This window comes from Charadrius vociferus, unplaced genomic scaffold, assembly GCF_000708025.1.
Source record: "Charadrius vociferus isolate BGI_N301 unplaced genomic scaffold, ASM70802v2 scaffold132, whole genome shotgun sequence".
NCBI classification, from domain to species: domain Eukaryota; kingdom Metazoa; phylum Chordata; class Aves; order Charadriiformes; family Charadriidae; genus Charadrius; species Charadrius vociferus.
Genome location: NW_009647028.1, coordinates 1122710 through 1142171, shown reverse-complemented (window position 1 = coordinate 1142171; position 19462 = coordinate 1122710). Strand labels below are relative to the sequence as shown.

At 47.9% G+C, this 19462-nt stretch overlaps 1 protein-coding gene across 1 annotated transcript in view; it reads left to right on the top strand.

Annotated features, from left to right (window-relative positions):
• The window catches only part of HCN4 (hyperpolarization activated cyclic nucleotide-gated potassium channel 4), a 105473-nt gene that overhangs the window by 50510 nt on the left and 35501 nt on the right, over positions 1-19462 (top strand). The window contains exon 4 of the mRNA XM_009895578.1: positions 11132-11293. Coding sequence (XP_009893880.1) covers positions 11132-11293 — 162 coding nt within the window. The remainder of the gene's footprint in view (positions 1-11131; positions 11294-19462) is intronic.

Sequence of the window (19462 nt, the reverse complement as noted above, 5' to 3'; positions counted from 1 at the left end):
AAACTCTTCCGCTTCCAACTGCTCGAGCCCATTCTGGGGTGAGGTGGAGGTCTCACCTGTGTGTGAAAATGTTGCTTTGCTTATGCGGAGAAAAGTGTTTTGAAGACAAACAGGAGCATGCTCGTTCCATTTTGGGGTGTGCAGTTTTTGGCTCACCTTCTTTTGGTATGCTCTTGCAGGCATCCGAATGGGGCTTAAGAGTGGTTAAAATGCATAAGCTTTCCTCTCTTGGTTGACATGCAAGGTGCATTAAAGAAATACTAAATGATCAAGAGTAAACTGCGTGAGTTCTGTAGTTCTTCAGCAAGTTTGCACTTACTGGGCAGGACCTAATGAGTTTATATGATATCCCAGGTGGTAATCATATGAATCCATAAGTGTGTTAAGTGCCAATCTTGGATTTTTAAAAATCTGTTCTGAATCTTAAACTAAAAAATTCAAGTGTGACTGAAAGAAATATGAAGACAAAGGTCACTGCTAATTTCGTTTGCGACAGCATGCTCTCGAATGTGAACTATGGCTATTTTACAGGCAATCTGAATTTTGAGAAGATGATTTTCTTTCTCATTTGAAGGGTCTGTTCTCTTGATCTGATTTTCTTTCTCCCGTGTTCTGGCTGTGTGTTTATGGATACAACTACATCTAGCAGTCCCTAGTTCTCTGGGTCAGGCTCTTTCATGTAATTAAATGGGGACAGGGAGGCACTGTGGCAGACGAGACGTTCATTTAGTTCACTGTCTTGCTTTTAATAGTGATCAAATGCTTCAGAGGGAACATGCGATGAATTCCAAAACAGCAGCTCTGAAATAATCTGCTCACAGGTAGATTTATTCCTCAGCATTTTTTTAAGCACTGAAAAGGAATATATAAACCAACTTTTAAAAGTTATTATTAGTCAGCCATTTATTTATTTAGGCATGTATTTAATATCCTGCCAAGTTCCTGGCCTGGAGGATTCCTGCGGCAATGTATTCTGCAAGCTAAACTGCACATTGTTTGGAAAAAAGAGCATTTCCTCTCATCAGCTGATCCTTCACTTTGATAAAAAGTCCTCTTGTCTTTGGGTAAGAGAGGATAGTTAAGAGCACTAAGCCTATCCCATGAAACTGATGTCTTTCCGGGATATTTGTGTCTTACCTGCCCATCACCATTTCCTCCCTGGACCAAACTGTCCCAGAAGGTGTTCTATAATTACTGGTTTTTAACTCCTACCTCTCAATCAGGAGTCTTGGAACTATGGCAAAGCTATTGCTTAGTGGAAGGCAAACAGCTCCAGAACAGTATGTGACATGGCCCAGCTTTGGGACCTGGGGTTGCTGCTGGGAGGAAAGAAGATTGGGATCCCCTTCCTCAGGACACCTTTTATACAATTTTTTTATTTCCTCGCTGAAAATAGATCCATGCTCCAAGGGAAAAGGTGTCACTGACCTAGGTAATAGCATAACCTGATCAATATTGCCGTTAGTATTTTGTCTCATTACTTGTCCATGCTAACTGTTTTAATTGACTTTGTGCCTGGTAGCTCAGTGCACTCGGGGGGTGTTTTCCCACTTAGCTCAGTGAATTTTTGATCAGGCCACAAATGAGGTCCTTCTGACACAGTCTGCAGCCGGACTCACCTACATCATCTGAGTCATCCATCGATTACCTCATCCTGCTGCTCAGCTGCCTTTTCCAGCAATGAACACCTTCACTGAGTGCCAGTCCAGCGCAGAGCCATGTGGACCAGCCTCTCAGACCACTTAGTCCTCCTTCTTGATGCCATTTCCAGGCCTTGAGGCCCCAGTTTCAAACCAGTTCTGTTTCTTGTCTCCTCGGGTATTTATGCTTCCTTTCTCCTCAGCCTCCCAGAGCTGTCTTTCCCTGGGCATATCTATGTATAGCTACTGAGCTAGACAGACCTTTTGCCTGATGACTGTGGTCATTCTTAAACTTCCAAAAAAGCCTGTGACCTATTTCCAGAAGTGATTCATTGCTAGCCTCTCAGAAGAACTACAATTCCCAAAGATGCAGATAAGAGCCACGAGAGATTAAAAAAAAAACTGCCAAGGCAGGTACGATATCTAATTCCCACTGAGAATGAGACACCTAACCTACTTACAGCTCTGGGGGCTTGATTTTTTTTTTGCTTCTTTTTCCAAAGGCATTTAACTATATCGAGAGAGACCGCTGAAAACCTGAGCTGTAGGTGTATGAGAACTTAAGCCCCATTCCAAAGCCTTCTCCAAAGTCACAGAGGTTCTTGAAAAAGCCCTGGCCCCAGGCCTCGCGTTGCTGCTCTGGGGCACCTTCCCTGGGAGATGAAAATGCCATCATCCCTCCAAGCTGGAGGCATCGCCCAGCTCCTGTCCCTGCTGGCTAAGCACCCATGGGAGGCTTACAGCTCGGTTGAGTGGAGACAGAATACAACCCTCAATGCTTTTTCATAGAGGTTTAAAGAAAAACATGCAGGAAAGATAGTCGTTTGAGTTGTGCTAGAAAATATTTTTAAAAGTCTGTGTCACGTTGCCGTGGTGACAAAAGTTCTTAAAATGATGAAGATTAAAGTCTAGGCTGGGAATGGTGGCATGGGGAGGGGAAGGGGGGCTGTTGTCATGACAACCTCAACTCTGGGAGTGCAAGAGGCAAAACACACGGTGGTGGCAGGATCTTTGGGGTTTATATATATCTATAAACATCTGCCATTTATGCCAACTTTCTCCGTGCTAATTAGTCCTGCTATTTCACCTTTCTCTGCTGTAAATATTTTCCAGTAGACACAAGTCTCTGAGGGAGAAGGCAAGAAAATGCTTTTTTTTTTTTTTTTCTTTCATTTTTACGTGGACTATCTTCTGTTCTCCGTCTATGGCCCCTCAGCTCCTACCTGGAGACGAAGCAAGAAGCAAGCTGCCTGGGAAGAATTAAATCATCTCAGGAGGAGGTAGAGGTTTGCAGGCTTGCATCGTGTTCTTACAGAGCTCTAAGAGCACCGGGCTGCTGCAAGATCACTTCTCCCTGCCCTGTGTGCACATACACACTCCGGCATTTCTTGGCACTGAAGTGGCTGTTTCTGAACGTGAAGGGTACCTCCTTGGGCTCTAGTTAGGACCCGCAATACATGGGCAGTGGTTAAAGCAGGAGATCAAAGCTGGCATCCCTAGATTTGGATCAAAACTTTGCTCTCAGCTTCCCGTGCAACCTCTGGCAAGTCACTTTTCCCTTTTATGTGCCTCATTTTGCCCATCTAGAATAATGGAGATCACGCATTCACTGGAGATATTGAAGCATACCAGATTAATGTCAGCCAAGCCCCTTGAGACCTTCAGATGAAAACTGCCACAGCAGCACAAAGGATTATTATATTTTCAGTGTAAAATCTACTTGGATATCTCTCTTAACACCTTGCACTCGGTGCACTTCCCTCAAATTCGTTGTTCCAGGCAGCCCTGAGACAAGCACACTCCAGAGTATCTTCCCCCGTGAGCGTTAAACCTAATGAATCACAGACCTGATTCTCCTCTCGCACTGACTCAAAGCAGCATCAGCAGCTCCACTGACATTGATTATGTCATTTGGTGCAAAGCAAGCATAAAAAGAGAATCAAGCCCAAACTCTCGCCTTCATCTAAAACTTGATCTTCTGGCTATAGTTTTCCTTGCTGGCACAGCAAAAAGCGGGCAAAACCAAATCCCACACCATCTCAAACTGTCGAGCGCATCCCTGAATCTGCACGCTGCTTGCAGATATATCTGTGCACCACAGATGATTTCCCATCTCCAGTCCATCTGCTCTGTGCTGGCTGGTGCTTTCAGCGTTGTCCCAATACAATCTGGATCCCAAAGCTCCCTCGCTCCGATACCACTGCGCTGTTCTGCCAAACACATTGTGATTAGCACAGCTCAAAGCTTTCTGACCCAAAGCTGATCCTTCATAAGGGACTCCTGCTTCCCAGTACACTGTGAAGTTGTAAATAAGCCCAACTGCATTCCTTTACATAATTTTTCTTCCTAAAAATAAGCCCCTTTTCAGCAGGCCAGCCTGAGCAACAGTTGCATCAGAATTTCAGAGTTTATATCTTCATATATTTTAATGGCAAGAACAGCCATTCTTCCAAAAAAACCAAACGTGTGGCCTGGTAAACCTTTCGGAGTAAAATGAGGTTATGTTTTGGTACAGCTGAAATGTGACATCGCTGGGAGCATAAGTAGAAAGTTGGGGAAAGTGAGGAAGGAGCAAGTAAAGGGCTCGATGATGCATTTCCCACAGCAGCTCAGGACAGGGAAGACAGCAGCTAAGATCTTTTGCGTTGCCTAGCTGAAACGTTGTGTTTCCCAGTGGTGTGGGTTTACTCCACAGGCTGGATTTCTTGGGGAGCTGCCCCTTTCTCTCTCGACTCTGATTTCTTGTGTGTCCTTACAGTGTCTGAGTTGCTCAGGGGTTTTGGCTCTGTGCGCGCCTTGTGTATGCTCATGGCTTCCATGCTTCAGTGCTCTAATGTGCATAATGCTGTGTGTGCCTGGGGAGGATTTTTCCTCCTGGGGGAAGCCCATCCTGCGAGTTCTGCGTGTTGTTTCTCTCTCCCCTCACTTCAGCCTCCCAAGATGGATCCGCACATTGAGGCTCCCAAGCCCTTCCCCTCTTACATGGGTTGTGTCAGTCAAGGCTCTTGCTGAGTGTGGAGAAGGTGACATTTTGCCCCTTGCCACAAGAATTGGCACTGATTTGTGGCAGTGATCCCTACGTGAGAAAACCCACTGGTTTTGCAATGAGCTGCCTTTAGTTTACATGTTGGCCAGAATGAGAAAAAGCTGAAACTGTTGTCCAGTCAGTTCTCATAACTAAACAGGATGAGGCTCGGCCAGCGGTCAGATAAGTGTTATGCAGCAACACGATAGCTGATGATGCAGGGACTTTGTACAACCACCCTACGGTAATCTGTCTAACAGCATTTTAGGCTCAGAAAAGCTCTTCACAGCAGCCACCTATCCCCAGTATATCGAGAGATTAACACTTAGGTTTGAAAAGGCAGTTAATACCTCTATGAGGAAAATGTATCTTTACGTCTGTTGTTATCTACAAAAGCCAAGAAAGGAAGAGTGAAAGGCATCTCAACTTTCTTCCCCATAGTCTACAGATACTCTTCTTAAATACAAGTAAATACGTATTTCCTCACATCAGAACAACCTTCACTCTGACTGGAGCACTCAGAATAACATATGATATAGTTTTGATTCTCTTTTGAGATTTGTGTTTCCTTTTAAGGTATTTTTTCTTGGTTGTTTTCTTGTTGTTTTTTTTTTTTTTTTTTAAGCCATAAATTAAAAGTAAATTCTTTGCTTTCTATTAAGCTGGAGCAGTGTCACAGCTACTTGATTATCCCCAGGGGATTTATCACAGTTGTATATTAACCATAGTGTAGATACAGACACCAGCACTGGCTCAGGACCAGCAGGCTTTCTTAGTTTGGATGCAGTGCTACAGGAACACTGCTATGTTGCTGGTAGAGGTAGTGAAGGGCAACAAGCAGTTTCACTGCTTTCCTGTGGTGCGGAATCTGTTCATAAACCCTGTGGATGGAAGTCAGTTCTGTGTAGAGCCAGCATTCAGCTGAGCGAGCGTGGATGCTGTTAGCTCTCTCTGGCAGGGTGTTTAGCTCCAGCTCAGCCGTGCTGGCTCCAAACAGAATCATTACTATGCCTCTGCATCGCGGTCCCCAGCCCCTCAGGAAAACCCATTTGTTGGCAAGCCCAGCGCCTCCGGTACGTGCAGAGCCAGCAGGGATGTGCAATCGCACCCCGGCCTGCAGAGCTTGACACGCTGGGGAGCTGAGCGCAGAGACAGCCAGAGCCTGGCAGGGCTGATGCAGAGGGTGCCTGGACCGAGCTGCCCTCCCTGCACAGCATTCCCCGCGGTGTCCTCTCGGTGGGCTCCCATTCTCGGAGCAGTGCAGCCTCCACAGCCCTAGACAGACAGACACACTAATGCAACATCGCTCTTAAGGGTCTGAGAAATTCTGGTGACCTGTTGGTTTGGATAGGCACACTGAGCTGCATGCCAACATGAAACATGCCTAATTAAACATACAACTTTGATTTCAGTCAAAGCCCTTATTTCACTGCCAGAGTCAGGCCCCCACTTCTCCAAGGTGTCCTTGATTTCTTCCAGCTCAAGTGATCAGGTTGAGGAACCCTGCTGCGGTACAGAGCCAACTGAGGAGTTATTGGGGGCTCACAAGGTTTCAGATTCTTCCTGATAGGATCCTGATAGCTTCTTCTGGATAAGCAGGATTTCCAAGATGGACCTCTTATATAACTAGGGATGTCTTTGTTGAGGAAAGTTTTGGTCCTCCCATTTTCCCCATCTGTCCTTTCAGGAAGCGTTGCAAGGTGTCCTTCGGCTAGAAGGACATAGCTGGCTTTGTAACAGGGATTTGGAAGCCACAGCTTGTTTTGGACAATCAGGAAACAGGGATATTAGCTCTATCAGAGAATACCCTTGGAAGGAGGTGCTTTTAAGTGTGAATCCGTGCTTTGTCCTTCTCCTCCTCCTCGCTCCCTTTTTCCAAATCACAGGCAGCAGAAAGCCGTAAAGTACAAGCAGTTCCAGGGGCAGAAGGAGATGTGGTGCTCTGGGACCCAGCCTGGGTTGTGTTACAACAGGACAAGAAAGCCCTCAGTGTTCATTATGAAAACCAGAGACGTTCCAGTTGCCACTCTCATTCCTCTGCTCGTGGGCCAGCTATTCTAGGATGTTTCTTTCCCACCTCTCTCTGGTGGGCTATTGACTGCTTTAGGGCACTGCAGCACTGGCTTAGACGCTCTCCGGAGTTAGTATTCCCTGCAACACAGGCACCTATTTACAGTAGGAGCTGCTTCTCAGTGAAAGGTGTTTGTTCACACCCCTTCACAGTTATTCCTGTGTGCTGCACAACGAGTGTTTCTTATTTTTCTCTTGCATGTGAATGCAAATGTATTCCAAGGAGTGGGCATGAGCTGGTAACTCCTGAGACTGACGTTTGAAAGTGGATTTGTCTCACCTGCAGTTCAGACATTTACAGTTGGAGTTCATTACCTAGGCTTACTTTATGGGCAGCAGAGAGAAACAGGAATTCCTGAGACTTGGTGCATCTCCTTCTCAGGTAAACAAGTGCCACAAACCAGATGTGTCACCCTCTGGGTGTGTGTTCCCATCCAATGACTCTAATGATACAGTCTAGATCTGAAGGGCCAAAGTAGGTAAGCTGAATCCACCCTTGTGTAAAGCAGATATTGTCCCTACCTGCGTGGGAAATTTGTGTCAGCTTAGTTTGTGATCCTTCCCTCTAGTCAGTGCTGGCCATTAGAGGGCAATCCCAAGTGGCCACTGAGCTCCTGGTCTCTCTGACCTCTGCGATGGCAACATCCATGCACTGCAGGGGCAGATGCACCCGGGGTCTTAGTACAGAGGCTGGACTGTCCCCCCTTTTGTGCTTCAGCACTGCGTCCTACGCTTCTGGTTGGCTTACATGATGGGCGGTGACCCAGCGGTGAAGGAAGACGTGAGAGCCGAAAGACGTGTGAGCCGAGACGTACGCATGCTTTGCACAGAGCTGCCATTTCTCAGCCACCAGCAAATCTGTGAGTTATTAGTGCATAAGGAGGAGGCAGCGGGGCCTAACGGAAGAAGCAAACACGCTCATTTATTCCTGTTTTTCACAGGTGCACCAAAGAATAAAGGTCCTAGCCTGTCTCGAATAGATCCCAGTCATCATGTAAGAAGCTCCATAACCATTCACCTTTTGCCTAAATCATCTATTCCCTCAGGCTCTTCACTCTCTGCTTTTAATAAATTAAAGGAAGGAAGGCACTTCCTAAATCTGACAGGGTTTCTCCCTGTCGCTGGCTGACAGTTCCCTGGGTTACAGGAGGGCTGGTGCTTGTTGAAAACCACACATAGGTGGGAGAGGAAAAGTCATTAGCACAGTAAAACCCTGGCGATACAAAAGATCCATTCAGTGATCCTTCTGCAAACTGCTGCTCTGGCTTCATTAGAAGCATAGCCCGTGGCTGTCATTCAAATAGGCTGGATTCGCTTTGAGTTATCTAAATGAGAATGATCATTTCTGTAATGGAAAATAAAATAAAATAAAAAAAGATGAAACCAGTAGGAATTATTCTGTATGAATTATGTGCTCAGTTTTCCTACTGACCTATTGAGCCACCATTGAGAGTCGGATTTCCTAGAACAGCCTTTCATGCTGGATTTTGAATATTTTCTTCTTTTCAGCCCAGAAATATCGCTAGAATGGCCTTTTTCACACTAAGTGACACTGTGGACTCCAGCTGCATCTTGGATGCAGCAGAAATAATGGGGTTCAGAAGCAGTTATCCAAATCATTCATCCTTTTGGTTTCCAGCATTCTTCTGTGGCTCCCTCCCGGTCTGGATTGAGCATGTCGGCATCTCTCAACGTGCGTGACCCCGTGGCATCCTGATTAGGTGGGGGAAGTGGTAATATCTGGTGTGGAAACAGGCATTCAAATTGAACAGCTAGCTCTGACAACAGAGTGATGAGCCAATTTAGGCAGCTAAACTGACAAACCATAATTCCTTTCATTTATAATAAAAGTTTTCTGCCTTTTTAGCTGCTTGAACTGACTCACTGTGGGATCGGAGGAGGCCGATCCGTGGTATAGGCAAAGGTGGCGGGTACGTACTACAGTGGATAGTTGGGAAGCGCAGGACTATCTCTGTTGGAGCAGCAAGGAGCTATATGGACTTAGCCATACATTCCCATAGCATGCCTATGGCCTATCCCTTGCTTCAGATACTTCCCTGACAGTCATCTCCCTCCGTAATTGCCTGCCCCTCCGGAGGTGATTCCCAGGCGGCTGAGTCCCCGCTGCATGCCCGTCTTCCTGCACGGGGGCTCAGTGCAGCCCAGGCAGTGCTCTGGGGTGTGCAGCACTCAGGAAGCACGAGGTGTGCTTCTCCCTGCAGTTTCAGTCACTGCGCTATCAATTTTCACTAATAACACAGCAAACCGAAAATTACTTTGCTATCTTATATAAGCCTGTATCAGTGTCTCTCTGCCTTTTGGCCCGCTGCCTGGTGCCCCGTAAGAAAGTTGTGTTTACAGGTTTATTTTACATCTGAAGAACTGACGGTTAATCCTGCTACATCCCTAAGGAAATGGTGAGCTTAGATAGGTGTCACTGTGTGCTCTGCATGGCTCACTTGGAGGTCAGTTTTACAACCGCACTGGGAGTCACACTGTGACGAGAGGTGTGGTGGCAGGTCAGAGAACAGAAAGTGTGACCACGCGGGGCTGGAGTGGCAGGGCAGGGCCGAGGTACAAGAGCAGAGCTGCGGAGGGGGACGTAGCAGAGAGGCTGTGGGCCGGGGTGGAGGGGCTGCGGCAGAGCTGTTGGGGAGTCCAGGGCTGAGAGAAGAGGAGGGGCTGCGAGGTGGGGTAGACAAGCTCTGTGGGAAGCTTCAAGCTGATGTAGCCGGATTAGCAAAGAGCTAACTGAAATACACCCTGGAAGGGAGTACCATCCTGCAGGTCGGGGTGGAAATGCAGGAACAGAGCTGGGACGTGCAGCCTCATTTGATTCACGGTAGTCTTGTTTGCCTCTCACGTGCCTCTGCTTTTTGTTCCCTTCCATTAAATCTGACTAGGACATTGTGTCACCAGATTGCGGGCTGGGCTGCAAAACAGCCAGGCTGTATGTGCCTTCAAACCACGAGGAGGCCTCTTGAGAAGGCCCAGCTACCGCTGCTGACAGCAGTGAGTCTCTCCGCTTCATTCACACACAGCTGTCCAATTATTTCACTCCTCCTCTACCAGAAACAGCAAGACCGTGTGTGGGGAGCAGTGATTAACATTTCTCCAGACGAGGCCCTAGGGCAGGACGCGTTGGCAGGGCTGGGGCATGGCTGTCAGGCCTCCATCCATCCCAGCTCTGTCACAAATTGCCGTGGTGACACAGCAGCGTGTGGGAGAGGATGCCAGATGTGTTCGGGGCCTCTGTTTTCAGGGTGATGCAGTAGGCTTCTTTAGCTGGAAGCCAGCACACTGGCAGGACTAAGTGTATGGTCCTTACTGGACCCAAACCATTGCCCAATGACAGTTTAAAGGTCTCTTCTCTTCACGAACTGTGTTAATGGCAAATGAGGCCAGAAGGTGGGCTCTGTGCTGAGCCACACAGGGCCAGCCACGCTCGCCAGAGCTCATCTCGCCTCACTGTGGCATGTTGTAAGGTAGGGAAAACCAAACCTGGGCAGATAGCTGGCATGCCCTGTGCGTCTAACTGCCGTCACAAAGCTGGGCATAAAAGAGCCAAGCAGCCCCAGTGTCTCCACAACACATCCAACCACAGGAAAAAAACTAGTGTCCGTCAAGTAATTCTTTCCTGTATACATAGCTTTGATAATAGGGCACCTGGATTTCTCAGTGTGTCCTGTACTACAGACAACAGGGCCATAGACTCCCTTTGCACTGGAGAACTGACTGCAGAAGTGTGGTTGCTGTTGCCTGTTTACAGATTTCTGGGCTTCCTTGCTAAGAAATGCTCTGCCATGTTTCTCATTTCCCTTTTCGTTGCCCACCTTCACATAAGACTGGAAGCGATAAAGCAGCAGAATACAAGAAATAGCAGAAAATAGTTGAATTGGAGCCTCTTGTATAAGTCTCTGCTGAGTTTGAGGCCATCCTTTCTTGCATTTGATACTTGCAGAGACTGAATCTGCCGTCCAGTACAAAGACAGCTTCCGCCATGGGTCAGTGTGTAGCATATTTTCAGCAAGAGCAGAAATCAAGGAACGGCATTGGAGTTAAAAAGATGTAATGATAGAGTTTATTTCTGAGGAATGGCTGATGTTTCAGAAATACTTGCAACCAACTTATTTTATAAAACAAATTATGGAGCTTTTAATGTAAATTAGAAGGCAAAATCGAAGGACAAGAGGGGTGAACGATTATGATTTTGTATTTTGGTTTGTAATCTGTTTTTCAGCTGGTTCTGCTTGCATACCGTGACTGACCTGCACTGAGCTGATGCAGCCTTTTCTGCTACTTTAGCAAGGTTCTTGACCCTGCTACTGCATCTAATTATGTTGGGTTGGTTGTTTGGGGGGCTGCCATCTAATCTGCTCCCTGTTGGCCCCTGCAGATCTTCCACATGACCTACGATCTGGCCAGTGCAGTGGTGCGCATTGTGAACCTCATCGGGATGATGCTGTTGCTGTGTCACTGGGATGGCTGCCTCCAGTTCCTTGTGCCTATGCTGCAGGACTTCCCCGACGATTGTTGGGTGTCCCTCAACCGCATGGTGGTAAGTGCCTGCCCTGCTTTGCTCCCTCACGGCCCTAAGCCCAGGCCCTCGGTCACAGCATCACCATTTCAGCATCGACCTCCCAGCACTAACACGGAATCCTCCAGCTTCCCATTTCCACTCCCCGTCCTTGTAGGGCCTTCTTCCACTATCCAGCAGGCACCTGGAAAGCCACGGCACTGTGGGCATGGAGACTCCTTGGAGGCAATCTCTGCAAGGAGGCAGTCTCAGGGCTGCAGAGCAGGAACGAGCCCCAGCAGAGGCTGCTGCGGGCTGCCTGCAGCAGAAGGCAGGAACCAGGCTCCCCCTCCTGGCAGGAAACAGCAAAGAGCAAGAATGCACACGCTCTTCTCCTGGGATGTGGGCAGATTGAGCCAAAGGCGGGAGGCAGAGCGGGTCCTAGAGACATAGCTGGGTCTGATCCATAATTCCCATTACTGGTCTCAAGGAAACTGTTAAGCCTTCTGCTCCGTATCTGCTTGAAGGGTCGGTGTGATCACCCACCCTTCTCCCTGGGCAGTTGCACAATATCCCATGAGAGTGGGCTGTAGCAGACCTTGCCAAGCCACAGTTCGGCCTCCCATCATGGCATCAGTGGCCAGACTTCCCAATAACGTCCCAAGCTGTGCTGCTCACTCTGCTGTTTGCTGTAAGGGAGATTTATACCATATGGTAAATGCACGGGGAGTTCGTGGTACCTTTCAACCATCTCGCTGAGAATTCAGGATCTTTTATTCAAAGGGACAATGTCCAGTTGATTAAGCAGCAAAAACTGACAAAGCTTAAAAAATTGCCTCTTGTTGCAGCTCTTAACCTCCAGATTCCCCCAGCCAATTTCTTCTTAAAAAATAATAATAATCAGGCACTCGGGCAGAACAGAACAAATGTAAAATGTATAAAAGAACGGCCAGCTTCCCATGCCTCCCACATGCAGAGCTGTGGGCACATGCTGCCCATGCCCGAGAAGAGTGAGCATCCATGAAAAAGTCGTCTGTTTGGTGTTTATTTATTCATTTCTTCCCTCTGCAATAATCATTCACTTCCCGCTGTTGAAAGGTGCCAGACTGACAGTTCTGGAGACTAGAACCGTTTATTTATCTACAGCAGAAGAACAACCCATGCAGCAGCTGCCTTATCTTCCCCCATGCTGCCTTTTTATTATTTATATGGCAGGAGCAATGAAAGATCAGGGCCCCATTGTGCTTGTGCTCTTCATGTTGAAAAGGACATAAAGCTCCTCATCCTGGAGAGCTCAGAGGTGCAGACAGAAATCATCGCCATTCGATGAAGTGACTTGGCCACGGTGCCCTTGCAGGACAGCTTCAGAGCAGCAGATCTGAACGATGTTTCCTTTATACTAACATTTAGGTGGAGGCTGCTGTCTGATGGTAACAACTTCCGTTGGCTTTTCCCATCCAGCCCTGGGGGAAGAGGTAAAGGGTTGTAGTTACAAGCCTGAGGAGCACACTTGGCCCAAAGGCCAGCGGATGAGAGCTGCAACACAAGCTGCAAAGTGACCTGAAGAGTCAAAACAACAAGGTGGATGGAAAACCTTCACAGAAGGCAATAACTAGCAGTGGTAGACACGCATGGTGAGAGGAAAAATAACGCAGTGGCTGGAGCACTGACTGAAAGTAGGACACCTAGGTTTGGTTTTCAGCTCTGTTCTGTGTGATTCCGGGCAAGTCAGATGGGAAGCTCAGACAGTTCTCCCTCCCCACATACTTCTGAGGATAAGTAAATACTGTAATGGTGGCTATCTAAAACAGTCTGAGAGACCTGAGGTTGTACTGAGTACGTTGCGCTAATGCGTGGCACAAGCTAATGCAAATTGCCTCTTGGACACTTTTCACACAGAGGCTGTAAGGCCAGAAAACCACTTGCAGAGCTGCAAACATACTGGGATCAGAGCCTGATGAGTAGGGAAACAAAGCTAAATGTATACAATCTAGAAGAAGAATTAAGTGGGCCAGAATATGATCAGAGCCTATAAATGACCGTCAAGGTGTGGTGAAGGGATAGGGTCTTGAAAAGTGGCAGAAGACAGGACAGAGGAAGAAAAGATTTAGCCTAGGCGCCTTTCTGAGCAGCAAGATTGGGGGCGGAGGGAAGGATGCATCCTACAGGCAGGAGGGCTCAGCATAATCTCCAGGAGAGGCAGGGTAGAAAGTTTCTATCCAGAAGAGGATATATGACTTTACCAGGCAAGGACTCATGCTGCAGTACTTGTCTTCCCAGCCTTGAGAGCCTGTGAAGCTGGGAATTAAACTTGCCTTGTGTGATTTTTTCCGCTTCTCCTCTGCAGCTAAATCACCTTCACTTTTTCCACTTAATGAAAGTGAAAAAAAATAATATTATTATCTCAGTGACTGTCTCAGAAATGGAGCCTCAGGAAACTGGGATGAAGAACTGGAGAGATGGTTATACATCCCACCTATAGTTCAGGTGGCTTCCACTCCAGAAGCTGTACAGGAATATGCCAGCCCCAAAATAGCTTGGGTTTAGAACATCTAACAGAGCGAGTCATTAGTTTTTCTGGAATCAGATAGTTTCTTCTCACAATAACGTTCTGTCTGCTAATCTCTTGAGAAGATTTCCAGATGTGTCACTGGGACCAATGATGGATGTGGATGGCATTATTAGTGCAAGAATTTACCTATAGTCTATAGCGAAGTAATAGGAGAGGCCAGGAGTCAGGAAACGACAAGAAACTGGTGGTCTGGGCTGTTCTTAGACTTTGGTGCCAAGAACTTGATGGTAGTTTCCAGAACGGCTCTGTCTGAAAGCTGTGATGGGCAGGGTTAGGAGGTGAGAGGCCAGGACGGCATCTGTCTGTTGGATTTTGGCAGGTTGGATTTTGGGACATTCTGTACTGACCTGGTCACAGCTTTGAGGAGATAAATATACTTGGTGCACGACTGCCCTGATTATACACTGGAGCCAAAAAGCCGGGATAGAACCACTGTAGAGAAAAAAGGAATCTTCTGGAGCTGCTACAGCCAAGGGGAGCTGAAAGTGAGGTGCCAAACGCTTTGGAGGCTTTCTCCTTGAGTTTGCTGGTGCTGCTCTTCCACGCTCCGGAGTTTCCCACCTAGCCACTTGGCAGTCCATGAAACCAGCTCTGATTCCAACACAGCAAGGAAAGAAGATTCATCACCTCCCATCTGCTTCCTAAAGGTTTGATCCTCTTCCAGGGGATCTGTGAAGGGTCTGCTGTTGCCAAAATCATATTAAGGGCTCGATAAATCCCTGGGTCCAATTCATCTCGGTGTTTTCTACATGCTCCATGTTTCACCTTTAGCAATTGTAGGAGGAGTGAGTCTCTGTATGACTTCTTTCTGAACTGGCTCTGAAATGGCAGGGAAGGATGTTTTCAGCATTAATTGCTCAGTCCCAATCTCAGGGGCTTCAGCATTAGCTTCCCTACAGGGCACTTTATTAAAAAGAGAAGCACTAGTGAGTCAGCTGCAGAGCGGCATGTGTGCGGGCAGCAGCATCTCCCCAAGACCCTTGCCTGGCAGCTCCTCATCAGAGAAATCTGAGCTCTGCTGAGACCTGAAAGCTGCTGGAAACACGTGGCTTGCTCCCTTGGGTATCGTGCTGAACTGATAACCCTGCAGGGAAGGCAAATATCCCCATGTCAAATATAGCGACCTTGCATAGGAAATACTAATCGTCTTCCTTTCTACCAAAAGAAGGGGAGTAGCTTTCCTTTTGAGCTTAACCCCTCCTTCCCGCCTCCTGACATGTTCTTGTAGTGTTGCTGTTAGAAAGGAGGAAGAGAAACCGTTGCAGCATGCGTTGTGGAAGACAGAGCAATCCTGCATGGATCTCCTGTGTGATTCCTAACTCCTCCCAAGCCTCTGGTCCAGCAGATCCCTCCTACCCTCACTCAGCAGGCATATGAAGCTGTGTAGCAGATGATCATGCTTTGTAAAATCTCTCTGGGAGCAGCAAGAGTGGGGCTGCTCCATGATGGGATACAAGCCAGGAGCCAAGGGTGACCCCTGCACAGGCAGTGCCCTCGCCTACTAGGGCAGTCCTACCAGTCCAAACCAGGGTGGGCAGAGCAGAAGTGTGGTAAGAGGGTCTGCTGACCATTCCAGTGAAGGCAGAGTGACAGTCATGTCAGGGGCTACCCAGGGAGTCCAGTTAGGAGCAGCAAGAGATGGGGTGAAAGGCAAGGCTGGAAACAAGGTTAAAACAGATAGATAGATAGATATAGAATCATAGAATTGCTGAGGTTGGAAGGGACCTTTAAGATCATCAACCTACCCTGGCAAAACCACCTCTAAACCATGTCCCCAAGTACCACATCTAACCTTTTTTTAAATACCTCCAGGGATGGAGAATCCACCCCCTCCCTGGGCAGCCTCTTCCAATGTTTAATAACCCTTTCCGTGAAAAAAAATGTTTCCTAATATCCAATCTAAACCTCATCTGACATAACTTGCATCAATTTCCTTGCGTCCTATCACTTGTCACCAGGGAGAAGAGGTCAGCCCCCACCTCTCTACCCCCTCCTTTCAGGTAGTTGTAGAGAGCGATAAGGTCTCCCCTCAGCCTCCTCTTCTCCAGGCTGCACAGCCCCAGTTCCCTCAGTCGTTCCTCATAAGCCTTGTCCTCCAGACCCCTCAACAGCTTTGTAGCCCCTCTCTGGATACGAGAATATGTTCAGGGCCAGGGCTGGGTGCAGGTATAGCTAGCTCAAGCAGGGTCTGGATGCCCAGGCCTGAGCTGAAATGGAGCTCCAGGAACAATGGGTGCATGGGTGGGGGTCATAGGTGAGGCTGACTGGGGCAATTAAAACACACCGGTGCGCTCAGGGTCCCAAGAAGATCTTCTGTTCTGTTAGATGAAGGCCATGCAAAGCTCTTCTTGGAAATAAGCCCAGAACAGGCAGGTTCTGTCTGATGTGAAGTTTGACCCATCATCTCCATTTCTTGTCCCATCATTCCCTTCCTTTAAACTGGATTGAGAGGTATGTTTTCCTCACCCAGGAAAGGGCAGTGTTGTCCAGGCGAGAGCAGAGATGTTCAGAGGCCTTATTTCACAGCACAGCAGTGGTGTGCAGTAGCAAACCCCGAGTAACAACTCTGTGGCCAGATAAGATCACTGCTGAGACAAATGGGGGAGTTCACAAGATTAAAATATGCCCTTTCAATACAGACAGCTCCTTAATACTGTGAACTGTGAATTAGCGGTGTAAGTCAGGCATACCATTGTGCCCGTGGACTATGCCCTTACCCCAAGAATTTGCCACTGTTTCTCTCTGTCTTCCCTCTCTCTAATCTTCTTCTGTGAGGGTTCAACCAGGTACACTCACATGTACATCAGACCTAGAACATCCTATAAGACACCACACTGTTTCTTTTGGTGCTTCTTTAAGGTACTGCAGAACCCAACGCTGCCTTTGTAACATGCCAGGAACATGTCTCCAAGTATTCAAGGGTGGATCTGAGCAGAGGCATTGCAGTCCAGACACTAATCCCAGAGAAACCCTTATAGTCCTGCCAGTGTGGATGTTAAAAGCAAGCTAGTCTGAGAAACGGCTTCAAAATGATTTTAACTCCCTTTTGCAAATGCTCTTAGTGCCTGGCATGTATCTGAGATAACATCCCTCTTGACTATATTCAAGCACAGATCTGTAGCTCCATTTTACCTTGTTTTGAGATTTGGTTAACGAGGAGTCATTTTCTTTCTGCAGTTTAAGGCCTCATTTACCTACCCTAATGGACCATTTTAGCCACTCCAGTATATTTAAAGTAGTACAACCCTCCCACGGTGGGGACCGGTATAGTGGTATATTGAGTATAGGGGTATGGCTCTTATAGAAGCAAGCTGTATCAGTATAAGGCACCATGATGCTAGTAAACTGGTGACACGGTACGTTTGGAACCACTACTACTAGTCTGGCTTAAAGTACTGCATTCTTGACCTGCCTGCTTATGCTGTGGGAAACAAAAGAGTGTAGAGCAGGCCTCAAAACTAAAGATATACTGAGACTTATAAGCAAAGAGTCATCACGTAGACTGTGCCATGAGGATCCAGTGCTCTTCACAGATGCTCAAAGAGCTCAGAGGTTGTGTCCTAAAGGTAATTGCTCTGAAAGGTTTCCCCTTCATGGAAGTGCCTCTCTTTCAGCAGTCCTTGATCTCTTCTCCCAGCAGACCACATTGCTCAGGATTTTTTTAAACACTCCGTGTTTTCCTCCAGCTCTCACCCCTCAGTCTGTCATTACTCAACCTTCTCCTCGGTCTGGCACAAAGCAGGCTGTCCTCACAGGGAGTCGTGCTGCTGATGGGAATTGGGGTTGCGACTTGTAAGTATAAAGTTCCCAGGGAGCCAGAAGTATTTCTGCAGGCTACGGGGGCTCAGTGATGTTGGATGTTGTGGTTTTGGATGACTAATTCCTACAAAACACTGCCAAGCTTCCTCGTAAACAGCACTCCTGAGCAGCAATTTGCTGGAAGAATGGCTTTTAAAATTTGAACCTGCCTGAGACCCAGATGTTCCTCTTGGACTCTGATCATTCCTGGCCATTAAAGACCCTGGCAGCCAGTTTCCTGGTGTATAAAGTTCCGGCTCAGCTACTCTTACTCTGTCTCCCCAAATTCCCTTTGGAATTTCAGCTCAGCGTTTCATTTCTCCATGCTCTCAATTCTGTTGTGGAGCTGTGCTGCCCTGTTAAACTACTGCCACACTGAACTCAGAAGCATTTCTGCAGTGGCCATTGAGAAATGCCTGCCTGGGTAAGGGATGTATTTAACAAGGAAGGGATGGGACAGGACACCTGCACTACTACTTCGGCCCCAGCAAAGTTGTGAATGTGCTGCCCACCTTTACAGGTGAGGCACCATTTTAAGCAAAGGGTGGTCAAGTGTGACTGCTCCCATCTGTTGGTTTAGGGTGATGATGACTTCCCTGCTGAAGCACGGACAATAGATGGGCTGCTGGAGCGTGTCTAGAGGAGAGCCACGAGGATGATCCGAGGGCTGGAGCACTTCTCCTATGAGAAGAGGCTGAGAGAGCTGAGGCTGTTCAGCCTGGAGAAGAGAAGGCTCCGGGGAGATCTTATTGCGGCCTTCCAGTCCCTAAAGGGGCTCCAGGAGAGCTGGGGAGGGACTTTTTACTGGGGCATGGAGTGACAGGACGAGGGGGAATGGCTATAAACTGGAAGAGGGCAGGTTGAGATTAACCATTGGGAAGAAGTTTTTCACTTTGAGGGTTGCAAGGCACTGGCACAGGTTGCCCAGAGAGGTTGTTGAGGCCCCATCCCTGGAGGCTCAGGACGTGGCCTTGGGCCACCTGGTCTAGTCAGAGGTGTCCCTGCCCATGGCAGGGGGGGTGGAACTCGATGATCTTCAAGGCCCCTTCCAACCTAAACCATTCTATGATTCTATGAAGCCATAGAGTTTGCAGCATTTGCCATTCTGTAAGTGCAGGGGCCATGACTTCATGACTGCTAGTTCTACAGGGCTGAGGGAAAGGGACCGTGGCTCCTGGCAATGTTCAACAGTGAAGATGTGGGGATGCTTATGTAAGGTGTGTGAGATGCCTGATGCCTCCACAGATCAGAAATTGGTCTGCAACATGACATAAAACATGGGTGGTAGAAAAATGGGTGCCCCACACTTGCTTGGTCAGGACTGTAGGAGCCACAGCATAGACATGGGTGAAGCAAAGGAGCAAGCAGATTCACTCCCTTGGTGCTTACACCGCAGACAGCGCCCATGGTTGGATCCTTCCTCCTGCCCTGGACAGGCAGCAGAATGCAAATGCTCCTTGCCTTCATCAGTAGCTGGCTCCCCTTTGGGCTGTGGCTCCTCACACACTGGCAAGCCAACTGCATAGTCAGGAATAGAGACACCAGTGGCCACGTTGTCTCTTGTCTCTCTCTGTTGGCTCACGGGTAGTTTTTTCCAGTGCAGGAGGTGAACAGGTTCCTGCTTTGTTAGGGAGGTGAGCCCAGACAGGCTGGCGCCAGCAGGGAGCAGTCTCTTCTGGGGCTGTGAATGTGCTACTTTTTCTGTGTCCGCTTCGCTGTCACTTCTGTCGCTTTGCCCTTCTTGTTGCAGTGTGAATCAGGCCTGTGTTGCATAATGTAACTGAATATGGCCAGGGTAACGCTATCGCCTGTCTTTGTCCATGTGCTTATCTCCTAACCAA